This window comes from Hyperolius riggenbachi, chromosome 7, assembly GCF_040937935.1.
Source record: "Hyperolius riggenbachi isolate aHypRig1 chromosome 7, aHypRig1.pri, whole genome shotgun sequence".
Classification (NCBI taxonomy): Eukaryota; Metazoa; Chordata; class Amphibia; order Anura; family Hyperoliidae; genus Hyperolius; species Hyperolius riggenbachi.
The window spans coordinates 9,504,110-9,529,848 of record NC_090652.1 but is presented as its reverse complement, the minus strand read 5'-3'; the positions used below and the strand labels follow the sequence as shown (position 1 = coordinate 9,529,848).

Below are 25,739 nucleotides of genomic sequence, written 5' to 3'. Positions count from 1 at the left end.
TTCCCTGCATGCTTTGCTTCTGATGTTCCTGGGAGGGGGCGTGTACCAGAGGGGGTGGGGTAGCTAATCGCCAGGCTGGACTTGGCATATATGAGAGCGAAGCACCTGCCTGTCCTGCTGCATTAGCGTCTGTCGATGCGCCGCAACCAATCGGAGATGTTTTTGCGGTTTGGTGTCATCTCTTATCAGATGAATTTCAATTGGTTGCTGCGGGGTCAAGGTGACCATACATTATTCAATTTTCCATCGAGAGGTTAAAGGAATACTATCGATCCCCAAGTGTTCTAAAATGACAGTGTGCAAATAATGTCTAAGTAGCTGTGTAAACATTTTCCTACTTTTCATGCTAAATATCAGAGGCAAAAGTTGTAATTTATTGAGGGTAGGATTTAGCTATATTGGGACAAATCAATTGCAGAAGGGGTGTCTGCTTCAATGCACAGCCAGTGTTGCATATCAGACTACAGAAAGCAAATATAAAACATATCAAACTCTGAAAGCAAAAACAGTATGAAAAGCTGTGACAATTAGTTACATTTCCTCTGCTCTCTTCAGACACGTCAGTCAGAAACACACAGAGTTACACATAGGCCTCGATTCATAAAGCATTTCCGCATGAGGAAATGCAGAAAGCCGCTCGCTTTACCGACCACACAGCAAAATATGTATTCATAAAGGCTTTTTCCGCATGAAAAGCCGACATCCACGAGCAGAGTGATCAATCACCGCCTTGCGCGGTGATTATCACAGCAAAAGTAACAAATGTCAATTCATAAAGATTAGAGGTAGCGGTATGCGGACGGGTATTACCGCTACCTCTGATGTGGCGAGAAGCGTGCGGAATCCGTTGCAGTGAATGGGACAGACCTCCCAAGCAGCTGCAGAGAGAACACCGCACGGAGGGATTCCGCCTGCTTCTCCGGCTTCCGCATGTCTCCCGACAGCCTAACGCCTGCCTACAGCGGAGTATCTCCGCACGCCTGTCACAACAGGCAACATTTTTATGAATTACCACCCTGAAGGCGGAAATACCGACAGCGGTGTTTCCCCGCTCCACTTTCCCCGCTCGCAGGCTCTTTTATGAATCGAGGCCATAGAGTTAACTGATCAAGTGTGAGTGGAATTTCCCCTCTCCTCATGGCTCAGTCAGCTGTCAGTTTGTCAGTAAAGATTGAAAGTATTTTGCTAACAGTAAACAAAGAAGTTGCTACTAAAATGTATACACCAGTACTTAGCAGCATTTCCCAAACAATTCCTGTGTCAGTTGAAAAAAATATGTGAATCGATAGTATTCCTTTAAAGGACTTCCGAGGCCAAAAACAAGAAAATGACACTATACCTTTTTAATATCAGAATCCACAGAGGACGTCCAGCGCCTCCCCCGCACCGTTCCGCCGTCATTGCAGCCCTTTTCGTTCCCCCATGGCTCGGCCCGACCCCACTGAACGGGTCGCATGTATGCCACAAGTAAGATGGCCGCCGCCTTGAGCCACGGCTGCGCAGTACGCTTTGCCGCGAGTGCGACTGTGCAGCCTTTAGCCCGCCTCCCGCCGCGTACAGAGTCCCGTAATGCTGCCCAAGGCTGCGCAGTCGCACTCGCGGTAAAGCGTACTGCGCAGCCGCGGCTCAAGGCGGCGGCCATCTTACTTGTGGCATACATGCGACCCGTTCAGTGGGGTCGGGCCGAGCCATCGGGGAACGAAAAGGGCTGCAATGACGGCGGAACGGTGCGGGGGACGCGCTGGACGTCCTCCGTGGATTCTGATATTAAAAAGGTATAGTGTAATTTTCTTGTTTTTGGCCTCGGAAGTCCTTTAAGCAATCAACTTTATTGGGTGGTCTAAAACAGTGTGGTCGGGAGAAAGTCGATGGACTATCGACCCACACACTGCAGGTGAGATCCTGGAGATTCTCCTACACTAGTCGATCTGAACCATGTTGTGCCTCCATGCTCTGAAACCAGAAAGCCATATTGTGTCGAGCGAAATTGTGTGAACAACAGACGATTCCTCTATGATTGGCAGATATTTTACATCCTGCCCAATCTAGTAAAATTGTTGATTAAACAGATATCTGATGATCGAGCAGAATGGAGCATAATCAATACTCCGCTGATTTGATTAAGTGATCGACTCAAACAGGCGATCGAATAGGAAAATTGAGTAACGTCTGGGCACCTTGACTGGTCATCGCTGGTCTCTGCATGTGAACGACTGCAGGCTACTCAGAAAACATTGCAAGCTGTCCTGATCTCAAAGTCCATCCAACTTCATGTACCTGAGACACTGAAAATAAAATTATACGTACCTGGGGCTTCCTCCAGCCTCTTTCACCCTGATTGCTCCCACGCTGTCCTCTGCCGCCACCTGGATCCTGCAGATAGTGTCCTGCTTGGGATTCGAACTGGGGACCCAGCACTGAAAGGTGTGATTACCATCCTTTATGCTGTATGGCAGCGACTTTGCTAGCAAGAAGATAAACCTCGGCGACATAAAGTGTACTTGAAGTGATATTATGAGATGAACATGGGTACATATAGCAGTAGGAGAGCCGAGGCGCCAGCAGAATAAAAGTGGATAAAACCTTTAAAATTTGCTAGGAGGAAGTGGTGGACTTACCTCCATAACCCAGACACGGAAGACTGTCTGAAAAGTAGCAATCTCATTTATTATATAGTACCCCAAAAGTGCAACGCGTTTCACAGGCCAAGCCCGCTTCATCAGGCAATAAACGTGGGGACAAATCAGGTTTTCAGCAATAGCAGGAGTAGCGCCTCAGTGGAGTCATATAGTACCAATCCTACTTACGACTTGCCTGTGTTACCTTTTTGTTATATTTTTTTTCAAAGTTAGATTTAATAAGCCATTGCTTTATCTGTGCAATGAGTCAGTCTGCAGCATTTCTCCCTGAAAACTAAGCAAAAACCCCTTTGTCTGTGCAAACCCTACTAAATAACAGGGCAGTGATGAAAATCAAAAGGTAACGATTTCTCTCTGCTGGGAGCCGAATGAACCAGATTTTATGTCGCATTGACTTGGCTCCCATTTACACTTCAGCCCTTACATTAAAAGTAAGAATTTGAAGCCCATGGAGGATTGTATTTACAACTACTTACAAATCTAATTAATTCCTAAGTTTTCTTTCTTTTAGTCTAGGATCATTTGTTATTGTTGATGCTTAGCGTAGGTGGTTTTATTTTATGCATCGTCCTCTGTAGACATGTCTCGTTTATAATTCCCAGTCTTGTGGAGTATACAGATCCATAATTGCTTCCTTTGTGGCAAACCTAGATCATGCATGGGAAACCTGCAGACCCCTTTCCTAGAAGCTACAACTCCCAGCATGCCTTGTCATCTTCCAGCAGGTCAAGCACTTGCTTGACCCTCATGTTAATAGTTCCTGTTCGAATTGTAAAATTCCATGTAAACTTTATACATATTCAGAAGTCTTGTTTGCAGCACTTTTCCTGCCCTGTCTTAGTTTATGAGCTCTGTTGATTTATTTCCGCCCATGCAGCTGAGGCTGGTTTGGTTGCAATGGAATACTCACCTAGTCTCTGTTTTATTTTAGTTCTCTGCCAGAGGAGAAGACAAAGACGTCGTCTTCATTTATGTCCAGTTCCACCCAAGGCGACAAACAGGAGCCTGAGCACTCAGATGCAGATGGCGAGCAGAAGAGGAGCCGGGCACGGGACCGTAGAAGAGAAGGTCGCTCCAAGACGTTTGACTGGGCCGAGTTCCGTCCTATCCAGCAGGCGCTAGCTCAGGAGAGGGCACAGGCAGCCGAAGGTCTGAAGTCCATATCCTGTTACGACACCACGGACTCAAAGAACGACCTTGGGGAGCTGGAAAGAGAGCGGGCGCGGCGGAGGGAGGAACGCAGGAAAAGGTTTGAAAGCTCGGACTCCGTGGAGGAGCCTTTGGGTGAGGAAGTCTCCCGCATGGATGTGGACAAGAGGACAACGTCTTCAGATTCCATTGACGTCCGACCAAACGTCCAAGTGGAAATTGAGCAGCGATGGCAGCAAGTGGAGACCACCCCACTGCGAGAGGAGAAGCAGATACCCATCGCTCCCGTGCCATTGACCAGCTCCCCAAAAAAGTACTCGGCAGAAGATTTCACCGTCCTCTTGGAAAAACAGGTAATTGGTCGTTAACATAACTATCTGGTAACTAATATGGGTGGCTGATAATGCTAAATTAAAGCAAATTTTAGGAATAATTATGCAGCTTGGGGCAGAGCTCTGTGGTTTCTGTGTCAGAGCAATTTTTGGTTACCTGAAGTCCAAATACTTAACTATTGTCAGCACCTGTACCAATTATACATGATTTTAAAATTCCCTTTTCTCATGAAATCAATTTGATATGATACATTTTCTGGTTGATGACTACAAATTAATTTATACAGTAGTATTATACTCTACACGTACTCCCTGCAGAACTCTTGTAAATGCACGGAGAATGTTGTGCACATTAAACCCAGAGGTGTTGTCTATATTACCCGTAAACCTTGTTCAGATTGTGCATGAAGAATGTGTAATAGAGAAAGAATCTCCTTATTCTCTTGCAGAGTACCTGCACATCACTCTTACATGTACCCACAGTCACATTGCCTAGGGCCTGATCCATGTTCAGATTGTACATGAAGAATGTGTAATAGAGGAAGAATCCCCTCATTCCCCTGCAGAGTACCTGCACATCACTCTTACATGTACCCACAGTCACATTGCCTAGGGCCTGATCCATGTTCAGATTGTGCATGATGAATGTGTAATAGAGGAAGAATCTCCTCATTCTCCTGCAGAGTACCTGCACATCACTCTTACATGTACCCACAGTTACATTGCCTAGGGCCTGATCCATGTTCAGATTGTGCATGAAGAATGTGTAATAGAGGAAGAATCCCCTCATTCTCCTGCAGAGTACCTGCACAACAGCGCATGGCAACATTACACAATACTTTACATGGCTCCCATGAGCCGTTAATAGGAGCCTTCAGATGCAGTCTGGCATGTTGATCTAAACCACAACAGTGATTTATTTTTTTTAAACTATTAACCCTTTACTCTTCCTACCACTAGCTTTCTCCTCAGTATCCATTTTTAGATTTATTTTGTATACATTTTACGGTGGTGGTCCCTTAACAAGTAATTGTGGGCAATAATTACCGTTCTGAGTCTGGTGTCTCTGGGTTGGCAGAGCGGTAAGGGTGTGGCCTATGCAGGCGTCATGAGGGTTGTGTGTAGATTTGAGTATCGGGAAGGTGACCTTTTTTCTTTGTTGTCCCCCCTGCAGCTGGAGCACAGCCGGAAGGAAGTGTCGGACCTCCTAGCGCAAAACCTCCTGTTACAGCAACGCCTGAAGGAGGCGCTGGAGCATCAACACAATGCCCCCGACGGGTACATCTTACAGGTACTGATCGCTTCTCTTCCGATAGCCACAGCCCTGCTCACTGCCACAGAGGGGCGCCACGCCAAGCTGTGAGCAGGCGCAGCCACGTAGCAATAGAACTTCATAGCTTAGTGACGTTAATTTGCATGCAACATTCATACAATATTCTATACAGCGGCATTCAGTTTGTTTCTTCAGCAGTGCTCAATCTGGAGTCTTCATAAGACAGACAATGAAGCGGTCAGCAGAATGGTTAACCAGAGGCAGCATGGCCTCTCCAGAACAGAGATCTGTCCCATGATGTGCAAATAGTTGTGGTTTGCATGCAGATTTCATCCAAATCGTATGCAGGTTGGAGCTGGGCCACTCGCATAAACTTGCATTTGATCGGTTTGCATCAAATAATTGAATATGCCTCAAAGGTACTGGTGATAATTCAGAAATAAAGCTCAGCGCACCTGCCCAGTGTCCAGTTCAGATTTTACACATCAATTTTCCGACCATTTCATTAGTTCTATCCCTTTTTTTTGCTAAAGCCAGCCACCAGGCATTTACTTTTCCAGTGTGAGAGGTCCTGCGGGTCGATAAGGCTCTGCCATCAGACTGGTTAATGGGTGTGGCTAAGGCTTAGTGCAGGAAGGGGTGGGGCTTAAATGACTACTGTAGGGGGGGTCGGGGGAAAATGAGTTGAACTTACCTGGGGCTTCTAATGGTCCCCCACAGACATCCTGTGCCCGCGCAGCCAGTCACCGATGCTCCGGCCCCGCCTCTGGTTCACTTCCGGAATTTGCGACTTTAAAGTTAGGAAACCACAGCACCTGGGCAGCCGCGTCCTCGCTCCTGCTGAAGTCACCAGGAGTGTATTGAGCAGGCCCAATACGGTCTGCGCCTGAGCAGTACGCTCCTGGTGACGTCAGCAGAAGCGAGGACTTGGCCCCAGTCTTAGTGGTTTTCCGACTTTAAAGTCTGAAATTCCAGAAGTGAACCGGAGGCGGGGCCGGAGCATCAGTGAGTGGCTGCGCGGGCACAGGAAGCCTGCAGGGGACCATTAGAAGCCCCAGGTAAGTTCAACTAAGTTGAACCATCGGGGAATGGTCCCTCAGGCGACAGTATGGGGATCAATGCTGTACAGACGCATTGCTTACCTTAAAGTCTAGCGATGCGTTGCTATTGAGGGAGAGGGGGGACAATGGTCGATGAACGACTGAGCAGATTCTTGCCGGTAAGTGGAGGAGAAATGATACTGAGACCGGTCCTGCTTTTGCATTGGTTAAGGATCCAGCAAAACACATCCTTAACTGCCGCTGATGCCCGAGCTGGATCAATTGGTGGCCGCTGTACACACAACGATTGTTGGCTGAAATCGGCCTAGACAATTATAACATGTGTTAAACTAACTTAGTAATGCGATGCACTACTGTTAACTCATGCCTACTGTGCAGCAGGGGGTGGACAGTTGCACAGATGATCTCGGCTGTGGCTAGGCACACCCTGTGTCTTATTACTACCGTGTTTCCCCGAAAATAACACTGTCTTATATTAATTTTTCTCCCAAAAGATGTGCTAGGGCTTATTTTCGGGGAGGGCTTATAAATCTGAGGGGTGACACTACTGTATGTGCCCCCCCCCCCTGTAGTCAAATGTGCCCCCTTTAGTCAGATGTGTCCCCAGCGGCAGCCCCCAGCATGTTCCGTGTTCCCCCGGTCCCCAGTGTCACCCCAAGCCATTAAAGCTATTCCTCCCCTCCCTCTGCAGAGTGGCGAGCGGAGCGCGGAGCATTGCCGACAAAGAGGGAAAACTCACTGCCTTCCGACGTGCCAGCGTTACCATCTCTCCGCAGCGGCGCTAGGCTTCCTCTCCTTGACAACGGCGGCTCGTCATGTGATGCATGCACGTCCAGGCGTGTCGGGACGTGCGTACGTCACATGACTAGAGACGCCGTTGTCAAGGAGAGGAAGCCGGGCGCCGCTGCGGAGAGATGGTAACGCTGGCACGTCGGAAGGCAGTGAGTTTTCCCTCTTTGTCGGCAATGCTCCGTGCTCCGCTCGCCACTCTGCAGAGGGAGGGAGGGAGCGAGTGACCGACCAACTAGGTCTTATTTTCAGAGAATGGCTTATATTTCAAGCTTGCTTGAAATATAAGCTAGGTCTTATTTTCAGAGGATGTATTATTTTCGGGGAAAGACGGTATGATCACGCTCTACAGGTCCAAATCAGTGGCACACATGCAGCGAATGGACGTTGCTACATTTCTCAGACCGAAGGAGTTTTCCTTGGTGCATAGACAAGGTACATGCTAGCTAGCATTTTCATTGGTGGACAGACGGGCTACATGCTTGCTGGCATTTCCATTGGTGGCCAGACAGGCTACATGCTAGTGCAGCCCACAGAATAGTTCCTCCTACATTGTACAGGTAGAACATAGACTACATTTCCCAAAGCTGACCGGTTCAAACGCTTCCTCCTTCCTTCATGGCGTCTAGATGACCGGCATGGTTTTGTCCTGCTAGAACCTCAGAACCAAACATGTCAACCTCTTTTCAGGTTCTACAGCTTGTATAGCTCAAGGCTACGGGCAAGCTGAATGCCACTGCTTCAACCTCTGTAGAGTTCATGTTTTTTTTTCAGCGTAGAAAATAAGCCATTTAGTAGGGGAAAAATCTTAGCTTCTTCACTGAAGAACCTTTCTTTGCACCACAGCCTTTAATGCCTCTTGCTTGAATCATCATCCTCTTTCCATGTCTATAATTGGTATTATCGGGCTTCTCTCACTAACACATCTTGGTGGCTTGATTATTGCATGGTGTCGTTTTTAGCATGGTGTACGTCTTAATATTTCACTGAGTGTCACATCTATGGGCTTTTTCCTACCAGCATTTCAAAAAGAAAAAGTTTTTAACCGTTCAGGCTAAATTCCTCTGGCTTCAGGCAACACTCTTGCCCGACTGATTAATCGTTTTATGCCTGCATGCTTCTTTGTCTCTTCTCTATCGCACGTTTTCAACTTTGCGTTATCTCGATCTTCTACTTTTCTATCTTGCTGTTTTGTTTTTTTTATATAGATTTCGCTTTACCTTGTTTTTATTGTTTTTATGGTAAACTAATCTATGGCGGAGATTATAAAGCTTTCTAACAAAAAATTCTAATTAGTATTTTCCCCTTCTTGCATGCGATAGGAGGATATTCACTTCTTTCAGTCTTTTCTCAGTTTTTTTTTTTTGTTTTTTTTTTTATATTTAGTTTTTTTTTTTTTTCTTAAACCATATCGAGACAATGTCGCCTTCACTTCAACTTCAACTTCCTTTGCTTTTTGTCACTGGATGTTTTTAGATTGCTGATTGATTTTAATCCCCAACCCTGTAGATTTCTTTGTTTTTGTGTTTCTTGTTTGTTTGTTATTAATTTATTATTCTCTTCTTTGTGTTTCTACACACACAAAATAAATAAAAATCTTCAAATGATTTGAATCAGCCAGCAGATAAAATAATTTGCCTCTGTCTGAAAGATTCTGTAGCACCGATCAGAGGCAAGAAGCTTTGGTATAGTCCATCCTGTCCAGAGGTGTGACACTCAGCTTTGTCAGATGAGTGCATTACTAACTTTGGTATTTAATCAATTTCTTTAAGAATGAGTTGGCAGATCCCTCTTCGGAAGCATGGCAGAGGCTCCACAAAGTCAACGAGGACCTTCAGAACGAGCTGGAGGCACAGTGTCAACGTCAGGAGGTGCTCAGCCATCAAATGCAAAGCCTCAAACACAGCTATGGAGAAGCAAAGGACGTCATCAGGCACCACGAGGCAGAGATCATGAACCTGCAGGTCCGACTCAACGGGGCGTCTGCTGAGCTGTCCTTGAAGGACCAGGCCTTGGCAAAGCTAAAAGCAGACTTAAAAGTGGAGAAGGAAAAGTTGGAAGAAATGCAAGAGGAGTGGATGAGCAATGAAGCTGCCCTCAGCGTTCAGCTTAAAGCTAGCCAACAGAAACTGAAAGAAGCAGAATCTTCTCTTCTGGAGAAAAATCAAGGTCTTCGGGAGCTCGAAATGGAGCAAGCCCTGCAGAAGGACTACCGAAAGGAGTCCCAGAGGTTTCAAGAGAAACTTGCAGGCTTGCAGGCACAGCTGGAAGCCAGCGAACAAGCCGGCATGCTGACTGAAGAGAGACTCCAGATGGGTTATGAGGAGCTGCTTGGCAGCTATGAAAAAGAAAAGCAACACTTGATCCTTGCCCTAAAGGAGACAGAAGATCGACTTGCGGAATATGAAGATAAGCTGCAAGAGAAACAACAGTTAATGGAGGTTCTGCAGAAGGAGAAGATTAATGCTGACGCCCAGGCCAGTGTTTTGGTCCACCATCTAGAAGAGCAGTTAGCAGAAAGAGACTCTACAATTCATAATCTTGAAGAACACATCAAGGAGCTGGAGGTGGAGCAAAATCAACTTAACTCAACTTGTGAAGAAATGGCTGAACAGCTGGCAGCCTGCGACGTCTCGAACTTAGAAGCCAGGCTCAGAGCGCAAGAGATGGACTGCAGCCAGCTGAGAAATGCTTTGGAGGAATCAACAGCAGAGCTCAGGGTGATGCAAGAGTGTCTCAGGGCAAAGGACGAGGAGTTGTGGAAAATACGTGAGACTCATCAGAAAGTCTTAGAAAAGAAAGACCAGGATATTAATGAAGCCCTCATAAAAATGGCAGCACTGGGGGGCAGTTTGGAGGAAACAGAAACAAAGCTAAAAGCTAAGGAAGAAACCTTGAAAGCATTGTACAGACTGAACTCTGAGCCTCAGGCTACAGAGATGGAGAACGTCTACACGCAGTTAGAATCTGCAAAGAGGAGGATTGCTGAACTGGAGCAAACTATTCAAGCTGACGCCGTAGATATGTTTGGTGAAGTAGTAAGAAGAGATGGGGTCATAGATCTTGGACATGATGATACGAGTCCCACAGTAAGCAATGCAGGGCAGAACGTGGGTTCAGGAACAGAGCATAATACAGCATGTAAGAGACAGCGAATACGGTTCTCAAGCATTCAGTGCCAGAAGTACACTCTTGATGGTACAGAGAAGTCCTGGACAAGTGGCGTGTCCTCTGACGTAAATCCTGAACCATGCATTTCTGGAGAAAACAGTCCAACAGAGGTTTCCTGCCAGCCTCCCGGAGCGAGCGACCTAGACAACTTTATGTCCATCATTCAAACTCTGGAAACCAAACTATACATAACAGAAGAAAAACTGAAGGAAGTTGCCCTCCAACTGGGAAGTGAGCACACCAGTCATCAAGAGACGCTTGAGAACCTTCACAGCCAATGGGCAATGGCCGAGGCCAACCTTAAAGAACAACTCCAAACTAGTATTACTCAGGTTAACTGTATGGCTATGCAGATGGAAGAAATGGAGAGGGAGAAACTTAAACTAATGAAATGTGGACCTTTGAACAATTTTGTGTGCTGCTTAGATGCATGTGTGAACTTGCTAACTGAACTGCACAGTGCGGATACTGCACAGTTTACTTCTTCCACACTGTCCAGTATTCAGATGATGCTATCAAATTTAATCCAGTCCTTAGAACAAATTATAGAGAGTAAACCCTCCGAGTCAGATCTTGTCTGCTCTGGTGATGGTGAATTCTCTAGAGACAATCTGCCATCCTGTGCAGATCCCGTTCAAGGGATCTTAAAAGGTATTCATTTACAGGCAAATGTATTATGTAAAATGGCAGAATCTTTGAAGAACGCGTCTGAGGAAGGGGCGCAGGAACCTGCGCATGGTGACCTTTTTCTTCTCGAGACGTTTGCAAATAAACTGAGGCTGGAGAGAGATTTTTGGGATAAAGCAGATGAGCTGGGAAGGGTAATACAGGGAAATATGTTGAGCGTGGCCCCCGAGGAACCTAGTTCTAGTTCCCATCCAGATCTTCTCGGAATTCTGTCAGAGAACGCCATGCTGAAAGCTGAGCTCAGTTTAGCCATTCAAAAGACAATGGTGTACTATGAGCGCATGGAACCCGATGAACGTGCCCTTCAAGGAGAAGAGGCAGGTTTGTGTAGGGTCACTGACCAGTGTAGCTCAACAGGTCCGGATCACTCGTCACAAGAAGGACTTCGTCAGCTTTTAAAGGAGAAGGCTGAACAATTGAGGAGAATGTCCTCTGTCTTAATGTCCACACCACATGAAAACTTTGAAGTAGTAGTCAATGACATCTTGAGTACGACCCAACAGCTGTCTATCTGCGTTCAGTCTTGTAACACTCCACTGTGGCTTGTATGGGATGCGGTTGCCCAGGCTCAGATATGCTACATTTCCTGTAAAACACGACTGGAATATGAAAGGGAGGCCAGAAGGAGCAGAGAAGCTCTAAGTCAGGTTCATTCTGAAGCCTTTGCCAAAGTCCACCAAGAGTATCAAGAAATGTTACAAAAGAAGGAAAGTGAGCTTTCTGAAGCTCTAGAAAAAGAGAGGGTTGTGGCTGACTCTGTATTTGCTCACGCTGAAGACGCTGCCGTGGAAGCAGAAGCAAAATTTAAGGAAGCAATGTCGCAACTTGACCGAAGTTACAAGATGGAGATCCAGAACCTGATGGAAAGGTGGGAAGAAAGGGAAAACCTTCTGAAAGCAGAACATGCCGAGATAGCTGCTAAACTTCATGCTTCTGAGCAAGAGATGGAAAAAGTAGAGCGGCTCCACATGGAGCAGTTGAAAAATCTTGAGGTACAGTTCCAAGACAAGATTGAAGAGCTTCAAGTTATCCACCTGAGTGAAATTAGAGCCATGGAAGACCGATACACGGAAAGCATTGATCAGCTACAAGATGCTATAGACAGCTATCAAAGAGACTATCCGTGTGAACCTAGAGAGTCTACATCGTACGGTAGTGAGGCAGAGCAAGCCATGCCAAGCGACATGGACTCCATGGTCCTCCTCAAAGGGCGTATCCTGGAGCTGGAGGCTCAGATGAACGTCATGCGGGAGGAACTTGAGCAGAAACATCCTGAAGAAAACATGTTGGCCATCAAAATGAAATACCAGGCCGACTTCGACAACCTAAAGGTCTTGTTTGAGTACAACGTTCTTATTTCTATGTTTTTAAAGCATTCTGGTTTACTCTATCAAGTAGGACAGCCTAAACCAAGGCCCTGTGACCTATAAGCTTATTTGTTTTTATTGATCTTCCGTATCACTGTATAAAGGACAGCATAGATGACATTAGATAACAATACCATAACAGGTAAAACCTATACAAAAGAAAAGTCCCACAATACAGGTATAAAATAATAAGCATGAATGATGTAAAGTATAATATCGAACAATTTATTTATGTGCGAATGCCTGGTACACACCATGTCATTTCCCATCAGATAGATGGGTCGATAGATCATTTCTGACAGATCCAATTGCATTTCCGATCGTTTTTCTGATTACTTCTATGCAAATTGATCAGAAAAATGTTCGGAAATCAGATCGGACCTGTTGAAAATTACCTATTCGACACATCTATCTGATAGGAAATTGCATAGCGCGTACCAGGCTTAAAGCGGAATATAACCCTGCATTTCAACTTTGCTCTAAAACATTATTTACAGCATATTATATGCAAAAAGCATTTTTTTTTTACTAGACCAGCATTGGAAGGGTTAAACACAGAGGTTTCAAGTTCCGTGGAGAGATATGCAGAAGTTCAGATAGATACATTCTATTTAGTTAGATGTATCTATTGATAAACAGTTACACACTCTTTGGCTGTCCTCCAACTCCTTCTCAGTGAGAGAGATGAGTCACATGCCACACTCAGATACATTTATGTAAACAAAATGTATCTATTTCAGGTTCGGATGCGTCTGCAGAAATCTCCAGGAACTTTAAAGCCCTGTGTAACCCTTCCAATGCTGGTCTAGTAAAAAAAAAAATGCTGGTTGCATATATTATACTGTAAATAATGTTTTAGAGCAAAGTTGAAATGCAGGGTTATATTCCGCTTTAAGATAGAACCATTATAGTAAATGGGGAAAAAAAATGTAGAGGAAAGATGTGGTATAGAACTTGGTAAGGGGCCAAAACTGTAGCAGAGGAAGAAACCTGGTCTTTGACAGCTGGCTAAGGGGGAACACAACTGCAAACATGTCTGGACAGTGATAAGATTATATGCCTGTTTAAAGAGATGCGTTGAAGGGTAGGATTGACAGTTTCAAAGTTCCGTGCACTGCAAACATGAATATAGAATAGAGGTCCTAAGGAGGGGTGACACCCATGGGAGGTTTTGGATATGATGGTGTGACATGACCAGTGTGGTTGGTAGGCGAGTTTCTTGTGCATAGTAGGGTTGCAGTTTCCATTCCATGGAATTTTTTTATGGAGGAAATTTACTAACAGGACAGGTTATAGAGTGCTTTGAAAGGGTTTTAGTTCGATTTTTCAGGATGTAAAAAGTGTCAGACTTGACGGAATTGTGTAGCTGGAGCGTACATTATAATAGGCTTAAAGAGACTCTGAAGTTTCTTAAAAATCATATTTTTATTATAAAATCCTGTGTAATATGATAGCCCTACCTAAACCGCCGCATTCCTGCCGCTGTAATCTAACCATGGCCATCTTGAAGGCCAACAAAAGGAGAATTTGTAAGTCAAAAATGGCCTTTGGATTTTGGAATAGTGACGGACATTTCTGAGTAGATGTAAAGTTAAAATAGTTTTGAAGCAAAAAAGGTATTGGTGAGTCAGGTCTGTAGAATTACCGTAGGGTCAGGAGATGGTGGATTTTGAGTAGTATGGTTAGGAGTGCTCGTTTCAGCAAATAAGTATAATAAGTAAAGAGATTGAAAAGAGATGCTGGGGTGGAATTAAGTAATGAGCGAGAGCTGGGGAATTAGATGGAGGTAACGAGGAACAGACCACAGGTCATGGGTTGTTGTAAATTTGGAGATATTATCACCAGTTGGTTGGGGGAGTTGAAGGGAACCTTAACTGTCATAAAAAAAACAAGTTTCACTTACATGGGGCTTCCCCAAGCCCCCTGCAGCCGTCCTGTCCCACATCGGTCCTAGACTATCCTGCGGTTTCCCACTGCAAATTAGTTTCATTTTCGGCCAACTGAGAGTCAACACCTGTCCACGAGCTTCCTTGTACGCATTCCCGTCAAGCGCGTCCTGCACAGGTGCAGTCAGAGAAACCTCGTACTGCGCCTGCGGAGGACACGCTTTATAACGGGAATGTGTGCATTTTATCGGTAGCTAGTTGAGTGAGCGAAGGATCAGTGTTGGCTCGTTAACGGCCTTGCAGCAGTATTCTATTTTATTTGCATGTGGTACAGGTTCATGTTTTAAAGGCCTGTAGAGAAAACACTACAGTAGTCCAGCCGTGATGTGATGAAGGCATGAAATAGGGTTGGAAGATTCGTTGAAGGTATTGAGGTGCTTAATTTTTGCAATGAAAGTTTCACATCAGCTGAGATTTGATTCCTGAAGCGTAATTTCCCATCAATCAGTACGCCTGGGCTGCGCACACAGTCTGAGTTGTTCAGGTCTCCGCTTTCAATCCTAAGTGGTGCTGGCTGAGACTGTGGCTGCTTTGCTGTCGAGCGCTGACCTTCGACAACAAGAACCTCATTTTTGTCAGCATTTAGTCTTAGCCAGTTACCATTCATCCACTCCTGAAGCTCAGCTAAGCACGCGTTAATTTGTGGATTAGGTTCTGTGACGCCAGGTTTGAATGGTAAATATAGCTGGGTGTCATCTGCATAGCAATATCATCAGGCAATGTTTTTGGATGATTTTTCCAAGTGGCAGCATGTATATGGTGAGCGGCAAGTTTATGCGTAGGTTATATACGTTACGGCCAGAACCCGAAGTGTGGCCGCTTCCCGTTCTGGCCGGCCACTTCGGGTTCTGGCCGGCCAATGTGCGAACTGGCTGCTGCGCTGCGGCCAATGTTAGAAATGGAATGTTTCCCTTCTGAAGGTTAATGTGTTTTCTGGCCGTCTCTGGCCAAATGTTGCAAAAGTTACTTCACCACTGAGGGGTTTTACCCCCTGACCACCAGAGCAATTTTCACCTTTCAGCGCTCCTTCCATTCATTCGTCTATAACTTTATCATTACTTATCGCAATGAAATGAACTATATCTTGTTTTTTCCGCCACCAATTAGGCTTTCTTTAGGTGGGACATTATGCCAAGAATTATTTTTTTCTAAATGTGTTTTAATGGGAAAATAGGAAAAATGTGGGGAAAAAAATAATTATTTTTCAGTTTTCGGCCATTATAGTTTTTAAATAATGCATGCTACTGTAATTAAAACCCATGAAATGTATTTGCCCTTTTGTCCCGGTTATAAAACCATTTAAATTATGTCCCTATCACAATGTTTGGCGCCAATATTTTATTTGGAAATAAAGGTGCATTTTTTTCATTTTTGCGTCCATCCCTAATTACAAGCCCATAGTTTATAAAGTAAGTGTTATACCCTCTTGACATAAATATTTAAAAAGTTCAGTCCCTAAGGTAACTATTTATGTATTTTTTTTAATTGTAAATTTTTTTATTTTTTTTTAATTACAAAAAAAAAAAAAAATGGGGAGTGTGGGAGGTAATGAGTTAATTTTATGTGTAAAAGTCATTTATTTGTATGTGAAAAAGTGTAGGGTGTAGTTTACTATTTGGCCACAAGATGGCCACAGTAACTTTTTGTTTTAATGCGACCTCCAAGCTTCCTTCCGGAAGCTTGGAGGAAGTATAAGGAGGCTGGACACGTGAGTTTTTTCTCACAATGATCGCGCTGCCCATAGGAGAGCAGCGGATCATTGCGGGGCTTAGATCAACGAACGGGAATGGATTTTCCCGTTCATTGATCTCTGGGCGAGCGGGCGGCGGCGTGTTTACTAGCGGCGGGCGGCGTGTTTACGAGCGGGAGTGCGGGCAGCGTCGGGAACGCGGAAAGTACGTATTTCTCCGTCCCTGGTTGTTAAAGGATGGAAAAAGGGGCGGAGAAATACGTACGCGCGGGGGTAAAGTGGTTAATTTAATGAAATGAAGCCGGCGGCAATTAACGGATGAAGCCGCCGGCTTCAGCTATCTCTCCTCCCCCTGCCTCTCTCTCTCTCTCCCCTATGGGCCGCTGCTGCTAGTATTGGGGAGGAGAAGAGGCAGGGGGAGGAGAGAGAACGGAAGCCGCCGCCTTCATTTCATTAAACTAAGTAACTTTTGCTACATTTGGCCAGAGACGGCCAGAAAACACATTAATCTTCAGAAGGGGAACATTCCATTTCTAACATTGGCCGCAGCGCAGTGGCCAGTTCGCACATTGGCCGGCCAGAACAGGAAGTGGCCACACTTCGGGTTCTGGCCGTAACATATACATAAATCAATGTAGCTTATCTAGCCATCCTAAATCACGTTTGGACACTAGTGTAGTTTCAGGGGACCAGCAGGAATCCCCATAGACTATCGCCGCACACTAACTGTGCAAATGAAGCTCCGGCGCCATTAGATAAAAATGAAATAAAACTAGGAAAATTATTTCACAAACAAACCTGTGGTAAATAATGGAGAAAAAAAAAACCAAAAACATTACTTAATGAGTACGAGCTGCTCGCGGGGTTTAGTGCTGGAATCTCTGGTTGAGGCAATCTGGCGAGGGTCCTGGCGTTCAATCTCCAGTAAGTGGACATAGAGAGAGAGTAAAAAGATGTCTGACAACAGCGGGCAAAAGAACAGTGTACTGGTTAAGGGCACCGCCTTTGACATGGGAGACCAGGGTTTGAATCCTTGCTAGGGTCAGTACCTATTCAGTAAGGAGTTCAAGGCAAGACTCCCTAACACTGCAGGGTGGCCTCTTGAGCGCGTCCCAGTGGCTGCAGCTCTTGAGCGCTTTGAGTCCGACAGGAGAAAAGCACAGTACAAAGGTTCTGATTTTCATTATCCCAGTGAAGCTAGCCATTTAACCTTCCTGGTGTTTAATTTTCCTGCAATTTTTGTACCAAAAGCAGTAAAAAAATTTTTTTTTATGAGTTTCTTTATATTATAAGCATTTTTGCAGACTGCTTGCAAGTTGCATTCTTACAAGCTGTCTGCAAGCATGCATACATTATTAAAAAAAAAGCACTTTTTTCACTTTATTATTTGATGCCAAGGGCGGGAGTCCTGCCCGTAGCTTTTTATTTTTACACTTAAAATTTTCTATATTGGATCCAATGAAGACGTTTGTATTGTACTGGATTCAATTCAATAAGACCACCTTTACTGTAATCCAGAAGACACAGACAAGACTGCCTTTATGCTTTGTCTCCTCAGTCTTTGTTTGCCTTCAATTTTTTTCTATGTTTTAAAATTTTTGTTCTGTGTTAAAGTGGACCTGAACTCTTGCACAGGACAGAAGGAAAAACATTGAGAAAGGCACCCTGTATGTATTTAGAGAGTTTAGCCTGTTTAACCTTCCTGGCGGTTTAATTTTTCTGCCAAACAGGCAGAAATCCTGTTTTTTTTTTTTTTTAATTTTTTTTTTTTGTGTGTTTCATGTAAAGCTATCAGAGTGGTAGCTACATGAAACACCACTAGAGGGCGCATGTGTCCCTCTAGTGCGATCGTCACCGGCATCAATAACAAACAGGGGAACGCGTATATAACGCGCTCCCCTGTTTGGCTTCTCCTGTCGCCATGGCGACGATCGGAATGACGTCAGCCGATGTCCTGACGTCTGACGCCTCCGGTCCAGCCCATAGCGCTGCCTGGAACTCATTGGTCCGGGCAGCGCAGGACTCTGGCGGGGGCCCTCTTCCGCCGCTGCGTGCGGGCGATAGCCGCAGAGCGGCGGCAATCAAGCTAATCGCGCAGCTAGCAAAGTGCTAGCTGTGCGTACAGCACTTTAAATGGGCCAAATCGCCCCACCAGGGGCTGAGATATCTTCCTGCGCGGCATAGCCCGAGCTCAGCTCGGGTTTACCGCCAGGAAGGTTAATTCCCTCTCATCTGTGACTAATCACCTGTGTAATTTGATCTCTCTCCTGTCACCTGACTGCCATGGCAAGGCAAATAAGGCAGTTAAGCATATTTGAAAGCACAGTATGTCTGCTTCCATTAAATTAAGAAATAGACACACTGCAGATTTACTTTAGGATTTGTATTGGCTGTAACAAAGAAATGTTTTTCTACAAAGGTTATCATGCTGTTTATCTTTTAGAGCAGAGAGGAAGTTCTGAGTTCAGGTCCGCTTTAAGGGAACAAAAAACCACACTGGTGGTGTCACTGATGCACTTTATAGCCGGCCTGTATAGTGACTCACTGTCTGGAAATACGCAGCGATGTTCTGGATAAAACATCCACTTCTGCAGAGAGAAGGGAGGAAAGCATTGACCTCTCCATAGTGAGAAATGACTAGTTTATGTAATCTGTTTTTATAGAAACATTCATTACAGAGCTCCTCAAAATAGAGAGGCAAATGAGGGAAGAGACTGAGAGCCAATCTAGTGTAGTATGTGAATTAACCACAGGAGGGCGATAGATATAAACAAATATACTCACAAAAGGGTGTCACAGCAGTGGCCACACAGAAGGTGGGTGGCGAGAACAAACCCCACCCCATCCGGGTTAAAAAGTCTCTCTTTGTAGGACAGGAAAAAATCCAGTGAAAAAAAAACCTTCAGTTGGGTTGGTAAAAATCTGACACTTAAAATTTGTGCTAACATAAACAAATAAGAAGTACGTTACTTCCAGAGTAAAATGAGCCATAAATTACTTTTCTCCTATGTTGCTGTCACAGTAGGTAGAAGTAATCTGACAGGTTTTGGGCTAGGCCATTTTGGCGGAGCCCATAGGGGATTCTCAAGGTTTTGTCCATTTTCAAAAGCACTTAGTGAATGGCAGTTGCTCTGTCCAACTGCCAAAACAGTGTGCAGCGAGCAGGGAAGCTGGCCAGCATCATTGTTTAAATCCTTGCTGAGAATCCCTCATGTAGAAATGGGCTAGTCCAAAAGCTGTCGCTTTTGTCAGATTACTACTGCCTACTGGAAGTGACAGCAACATAGGAGAAAAGTAATTTATGGCTCATTTTACTCAGGGAAAAATTGTACTTATTTGTATATGTTTGCACATATTTTAAATGTTAAAATTTTTCGCTATAGTGCCCCTATAGCGGACCTGAACCCAGAACTTCCCATCTGCTTTAAAAGTTAAACAGCATAATAACCTTTAGAGTTACACTACAAGAGCTTTTTAAACGCTTAGTGATTTTAAAAGCTCTTGCTAATGCAATGCTATGGTTTTTTTTTTTTTTTTTAGTTTTTTTTTACAAAATCACAGTGAGAGCACACACATAGGATAACATTAGCAAGACCTTTTAAAATGCCTTCACCATCAGTTGTGTGAGGTCTATTAGGGTTTTTAGTGCAATTTACCTGTAAACTGACAATGGAAGGTCTGATGTCTGTATCCGATTTTACACCCCGTTTGCTCTATTAGATGCTAGAAGCTATATTGTCTGGACTGGGCTGTTGTTCTGGTCCAGGGTTGTCTCCTAAGTGTCTTGCCTCATAGGAGCACTACTGTCATCTCATCATTACTGAAAATGCTCTGTTTGATGCCCCCTTGTGGCTTACAGCATGGGGCAGTTAAAGAGAGTTGTAACATCCAAAAATAAAAAAAATTGCCAAAAACCAGTGCCCCAAAAATAAACATAAACCCTTTGTTTTTTTCTTAAACGAGTCGCTATATATTTTCCATTTTTCCCCTTCTACCTGGTCTGGTTGCCTTTGCTGTAGGAATTGTGCAGTGCCAGGGGATAGTAGAAAGGTTTTCCTTTTTTTTTTTTTCCCCAGCTACATAAACAAGCTTACCTCAGCATGCAAATAACAGAAAACTTCCTATTTCAGATAAGATAAGAACCAGAAGGTTGACACCCCCATGCTTTCTTTGAAATGTTTGCACAGTGATGTAAGCCTGTTGTCTAGGTGATGTTTGGGAAGGACAGTAAAAGTTGTGGCTGTAGGGAGGGAGGGGCAGAAGTGATGTCACTTTTGGCATCACAGAGAAACACTGAAGATGGAAACCAGCAAAAATATTATTTTCTTCGTTTCATCACATTTCTTCTAAATCTGACCGTGAACACCTAAATCAGGATAGGTAAGCTAAATAAGTAATTATTGGTTTATTTATTTTTAAGTTCCGAGTTGAGACCTATGGAATCTGCCATATTTATTTCCCTTTATTCAATACCAGTTGCCTGGCAGCCCTGCTGATTTCTCTGGCTGCAGTACTTTCTGAATCACACACCTGGAACAAGCATGCAGCTAATCCAGTCTGACTTCAGTCAGAGCACCTGATCTGCATGCTTGTTCAGGGGCTGTGGCTAAAAGTACTAGAGACACAGTATCAGCAGGAGAGTCATGCAATGCATTATTTAAAAGGAAATAAACCGGTCAGCCTCCATATCAGGTTCCCTTTAATATGGAGTTTCATCCCACTTTAAGATGTCCATAAATTCTTCCCAAGAATAGCTGAAAACACCTCAGGCTCTTTATATTGGTGGGGCCTTTGGCAGATAATATCTTGTCCTAGGGTAGCTTTCACTCTCACATATTCATTTTTTCCTTTCATGACTTCTATTACCCTTCTTCCTGTCTCTCCCTTTCCCTCCTTCCTGCCTCTCCCTTTCCCTCCTTTCTGTCTCTCCCTTTCCATCCTTCCTGCCTCTCCCTTTCCCTCCTTCCTGTCTCTCCCATTCCTTCCTTCCTGTCTCTCCCATTCCTTCCTTCCTGTCTCTCCCATTCCTTCCTTCCTGTCTCTCCCATTCCTTCCTTCCTGTCTCTCCCTTTTCCTCCTTCCTGTCTCTCCCATTCCTTCCTGTCTCTCCCTTTTCCTCCTTCCTGCCTCTCCCTTTCCCTCCTTCCTGTCTCTCCCATTCCTTCCTTCCTGTCTCTCCCATTCCTTCCTTCCTGTCTCTCCCATTCCTTCCTTCCTTTCTCTCCCATTCCTTCCTTCCTGTCTCTCCCTTTCCCTCCTTCCTGTCTCTCCCTTTCCCTCCTTCCTGTCTCTCCCTTTCCCTCCTTCCTGTCTCTCCCTTTCCCTCCTTCCTGTCTCTCCCTTTCCTTCCTTCCTGTCTCTCCCTTTCCCTCCTTCCTGTCTCTCCCATTCCTTCCTTCCTGTCTCTCCCTTTCCCTCCTTCCTGTCTCTCCCTTTCCCTCCCTCCTGTCTCTCCCTCTCCCTTCTTCCTGTCTTTTCCTCTCTCTGGTAGGCTGTCAGTTGCTATGTGGTGTTATTTTATAAAGGGTGCTTCCTCCACAGGCCACCTGCGAGCGAGGCTTTGCCGCCATGGAAGAGACCCACCAGAAGAAGATCGAGGACCTTCAGCGGCAGCATCACCGGGAGCTGGAGAAACTGCGCGATGAGAAGGAACGCTTGCTGGCGGAGGAGACTGCAGCCACCATCTCAGGTACGCGGATGTTGCTCAGGATCGCAGTGTACTTGTCTAGTGTGGTTACAGTGCTCAGGATCGCGGTGTACCTGTCTAGTGTGGTTACAGTGCTCAGGATCGCGGTGTACTTGTCTAGTGTGGTTACAGTGCTCAGGATCGCAGTGTACTTGTCTAGTGTGGTTACAGTGCTCAGGATCGCGGTGTACTTGTCTAGTGTGGTTACAGTGCTCAGGATCGCAGTGTACTTGTCTAGTGTGGTTACAGTGCTCAGGATCGCGGTGTACCTGTCTAGTGTGGTTACAGTGCTCAGGATCGCGGTGTACTTGTCTAGTGTGGTTACAGTGTTAAGGATCGCAGTGTACTTGTCTAGTGTTAACATAAGAGTGAACAGAGGCGCCAGCAGGATAAAAGGTTCTAAAAGGCTTAAAATCCCTCAGGAGGTGGTTGTGGACTCGCCTCCCTGAAGCAGACAAGATACCGTCACTTTTATGACAACAGGTTTATTAATATACTCCAGAACAAACAGTGCAACGCGTTTCACGGGTATGGTCCAGCTTCCTCAGGCAATAAACAGATCGGAGTACACAGTATAGTCTCAAGGTCACGAATAGCGCCTCTAGTGTGGTTACAGTGCGCAAGTCCCGGATGCAGTGCTCAGCTTTCCCGAGCTGGGGTTTTAGCTCCGCCTACACAGTGTACGGCCTGAACCCTGGAGGAAGCGCTTGAAATGGATCTTTACCATACTTGGAAACCTAAAGCGGCCGTAGACGTAAAAGGAAAGATAATGTTTAATAGCCTTGAATTACAAAATGGTTTGCATGTCACTGTGACGTCCTACCAGTTAATATTAACAAAACTGACGTTGCCCTTTAAACAAACCTGAAGTGAAAAAACCTATATAATGAATTGTATATGTTGTAGGGATAACTAATAAAACATTCGTAGCAAAGAAGTCTCATATTTTTATCTTCAGTTATATAGATTTTTTTATAACATTGCATCATTTTATCACAGTTGCAGTTTAGAGACCACTCTCTGACTGTCTTTTAAGCTATAAAACAAAGCAGAGATGATGACCCTTTGAACTTCCCTGCAGTAAAACCTTGTCTCAAGCTGTCGCTCACTGATTTTTGGCTGTTTAAGTGCCTCAACACAGGACTGGATTCGACCCAGTGGGTCAGAGAGTTCAGAGAAACTCATTTGCATAGATAACTGAAGGTTTTTTTTTTAACTCTTCCTGTACTGGAAACAATATGAGACCCTCGTCTTTGCTACTAATGTTCTATTTGTTAGCTGCACTACACATACAACTGACTAGCTCATAAGTTTATTTTCACTTCAGGTTTGCTTTAAAGGGAACCTAAATTAAGAAGGATATGGATTTTTCCTTTTAGATCCTGTGTCTCTAATACTTTTAGCCACAGCCCCTGAACAAGCATGCAGATCAGGTGCTCTGACTGAAGTCAGACTGGATTAGCTGCATGCTTGTTTCAGGTGTGTGATTCAGCCACTACTGCAGCCAAATAGATCAGCAGGACAGCCAGGCAGGTGGTATTGTTTAAAAGGAAACATCCATATCCCTCTCAGTTTAGGTTCTCTTTAAGCTCTTGATTTAGGAGTGTTTATATTTGGAGTTGCCAGCACCAATATAATTACAGTGCTGTGCAAAAAGTAATGGGGAGATGAGGGGTGTATTCTAAGCTTGCATAACATATAAGCGCCCCAATGCATCTTAAAGGACACCTGAAGTAAGAGAGATATGGAGGCTGCGATATTGTTTAGTCGGTAGTGGCAGGACCTGTAGACATTCTTTTTGTGGTCACTGAAAGGGGGGTGCAGATCCCAAATGACAGCAGAGCAGCATGTGTGTGTTGGGTCACTCTCCTCCATAATGGAGCAGCTGAAATGATCAGACTAGAGGGGGTCCCAATAGCTGGTGTTGATTTGTAGTTCTATGGCTCATCAGCTCAAACTCTAAGCAGTAAAATTACAGGGCTGTGGAGTGGGTACAAAAATCATCCGATGCCTCCAGGTACCCAAAAATCACACCTCCGACTCCAGGTACCCAAAATCGCTCTGACTCCTGGACCCCTTAGTCTAATACTTACCAGGGCTGTGGATTCTGTACAAAAATCATCCGACTCCCGACTCGGACTGCTGACTCCGACTCCTCAGTTTAAGAAACCACGACTCGGACTTCAGGCATCCAAACTTGCTCTGACTCCTCGAATCCGACTCCACAGCCCTGGTAAAATCACAGAAACCCAGGAGTACACAATATATATGTTTGTTTGGCCCAGAGTTCTTCTTACTTTTAGAGACTGGCTTTGCGGCAGAGACGTTTCCAGTTTACCAATCAGTGGCTCTGTTTTCTAAAGAGCGAGGAATTATGCTTTTCACGTAAATATTTCCGTAATACGCTGACCGTGGTATTTTCTTTTTCCTCTACAGCCATTGAGGCAATGAAGAACGCCCATCGGGAGGAGCTGGAGAGAGAGTTGGAGAAAACCCACCGCTCCCAAGTCAGCAGCCTCAATTCCGATGTGGATTCTTTGCGGAGGCAGTACTTGTGAGTGACGCCGGGTTCAGCCAATCAGAGTTCTTCTCCTAAGGCGGCCATACACCTGTCTATCCACCACCAGACTGACCATCAGATAGAGCAGAGGGGGATCTGTTGCCTGCCCACACACTGCGGAGGGTTTCCAATGGCTGATAGGGCCTTATTCAGTGTTAATTTTTAGTTCATGGGCTTTTTGGTCTCTTAGTCCTTTATACTCTTCCTGGTGGTTCTGGGTCTCCATGAGCTGTCTGGTTATTCCTTAGTACTGGTCCAAGCCCCCATCCCATAGAGCCATATCAATCCCTGCCATGCACTGATGAGGGCCGGGTAGAAACAAGCTGTCTGCATGCTCTGTAACATGTAACCGCTATAGGCTCACTATACAGGGCTGGATGTAAGCCTGGCTTCAGGGTCATAGAGAGATGATTTGCATATTCAGCAGAGATGCATCATGGGAAACCACAGTTGCTCACGTACAGCTGAATTATCGCAGACCCCTTCTGCTATAAGAATTCCTTGCGATATCAGGCTCGTTGGCAATCTATGTGTGGCTAGCTTACCACTTGTGGAGTCACACTCGGAATGTTATAGTTTGAGAAGACTTGAGAGTACCCAAGTTGTGATTGTTTTTGCAATAGACAGAGCTGTAGTTTGGGAGTTGGAGATTTGGGCAAATTTATCTTGTGGTGATTGAGAGTGATGGCGAGGCAGGGCGGCACACAAACACAATCGCGGTGCTGGACTGGCTGCAATGTAAATAAGCACATGCAGCGATGCATACGCCCCTCCCCTCTGCGATGCCTTATAGTCAGCCCTGTGTCACGTGACCAGTAGTATAGGTCTGTACTGCAGCACATTGCAGGATGCGGAGTTGTGCGACGCCGGTCACTTGCTGATGTCATTCACTAAGATGTGACCAGTAGTGTAGGTCTGTACTGCAGCACATTGCAGGATGCGGAGTTGTGCGACGCCGGTCACTTGCTGATGTCATTCACTGAGATGTGACCAGTAGTGTAGGTCTGTACTGCAGCACATTGCAGGATGCTGAGTTGTGTGACATGGTCACTTGCTGATGATGTCATTCACTAAGATGTGACCAGTAGTGTAGGTCTGTACTGCAGCACATTGCAGGATGCTGATTTGTGCGATGCCGGTCACTTGCTGATGATGTCATTCACTGAGATGTGACCAGTAGTATTGGTCTGTACTGCAGCACATTGCAGGATGCCGAGTGGTGTGATGCCGGTCACTTGCTGATGTCATTCACTAAGATGTGACTAGTAGTGTAGGTCTGTACTGCAGCACATTGCAGGATGCTGAGTTGTGCGACGCCGGTCACTTGCTGATGATGTCATTCACTGAGATGTGACCAGTAGTGTAGGTCTGTACTGCAGCACATTGCAG

General features: G+C 45.1%; 1 protein-coding gene across 10 annotated transcripts in view; it reads left to right on the top strand.

Moving 5' to 3' along the window:
- The window catches only part of MPRIP (myosin phosphatase Rho interacting protein), a 266,132-nt gene that overhangs the window by 210,773 nt on the left and 29,620 nt on the right, over positions 1 to 25,739 (top strand). For 7 of the 10 annotated variants that reach the window (XM_068243558.1, XM_068243563.1, XM_068243562.1 and 4 more), the window contains 5 exons: positions 3,571 to 4,141; positions 5,295 to 5,411; positions 9,016 to 12,432; positions 21,646 to 21,793; positions 24,227 to 24,344. In XM_068243558.1, coding sequence (XP_068099659.1) covers positions 3,571 to 4,141; positions 5,295 to 5,411; positions 9,016 to 12,432; positions 21,646 to 21,793; positions 24,227 to 24,344 — 4,371 coding nt within the window. The remainder of the gene's footprint in view (positions 1 to 3,570; positions 4,142 to 5,294; positions 5,412 to 9,015; positions 12,433 to 21,645; positions 21,794 to 24,226; positions 24,345 to 25,739) is intronic. The other 3 variants (XM_068243568.1, XM_068243567.1, XM_068243566.1) reach the window with 1 other exon arrangement.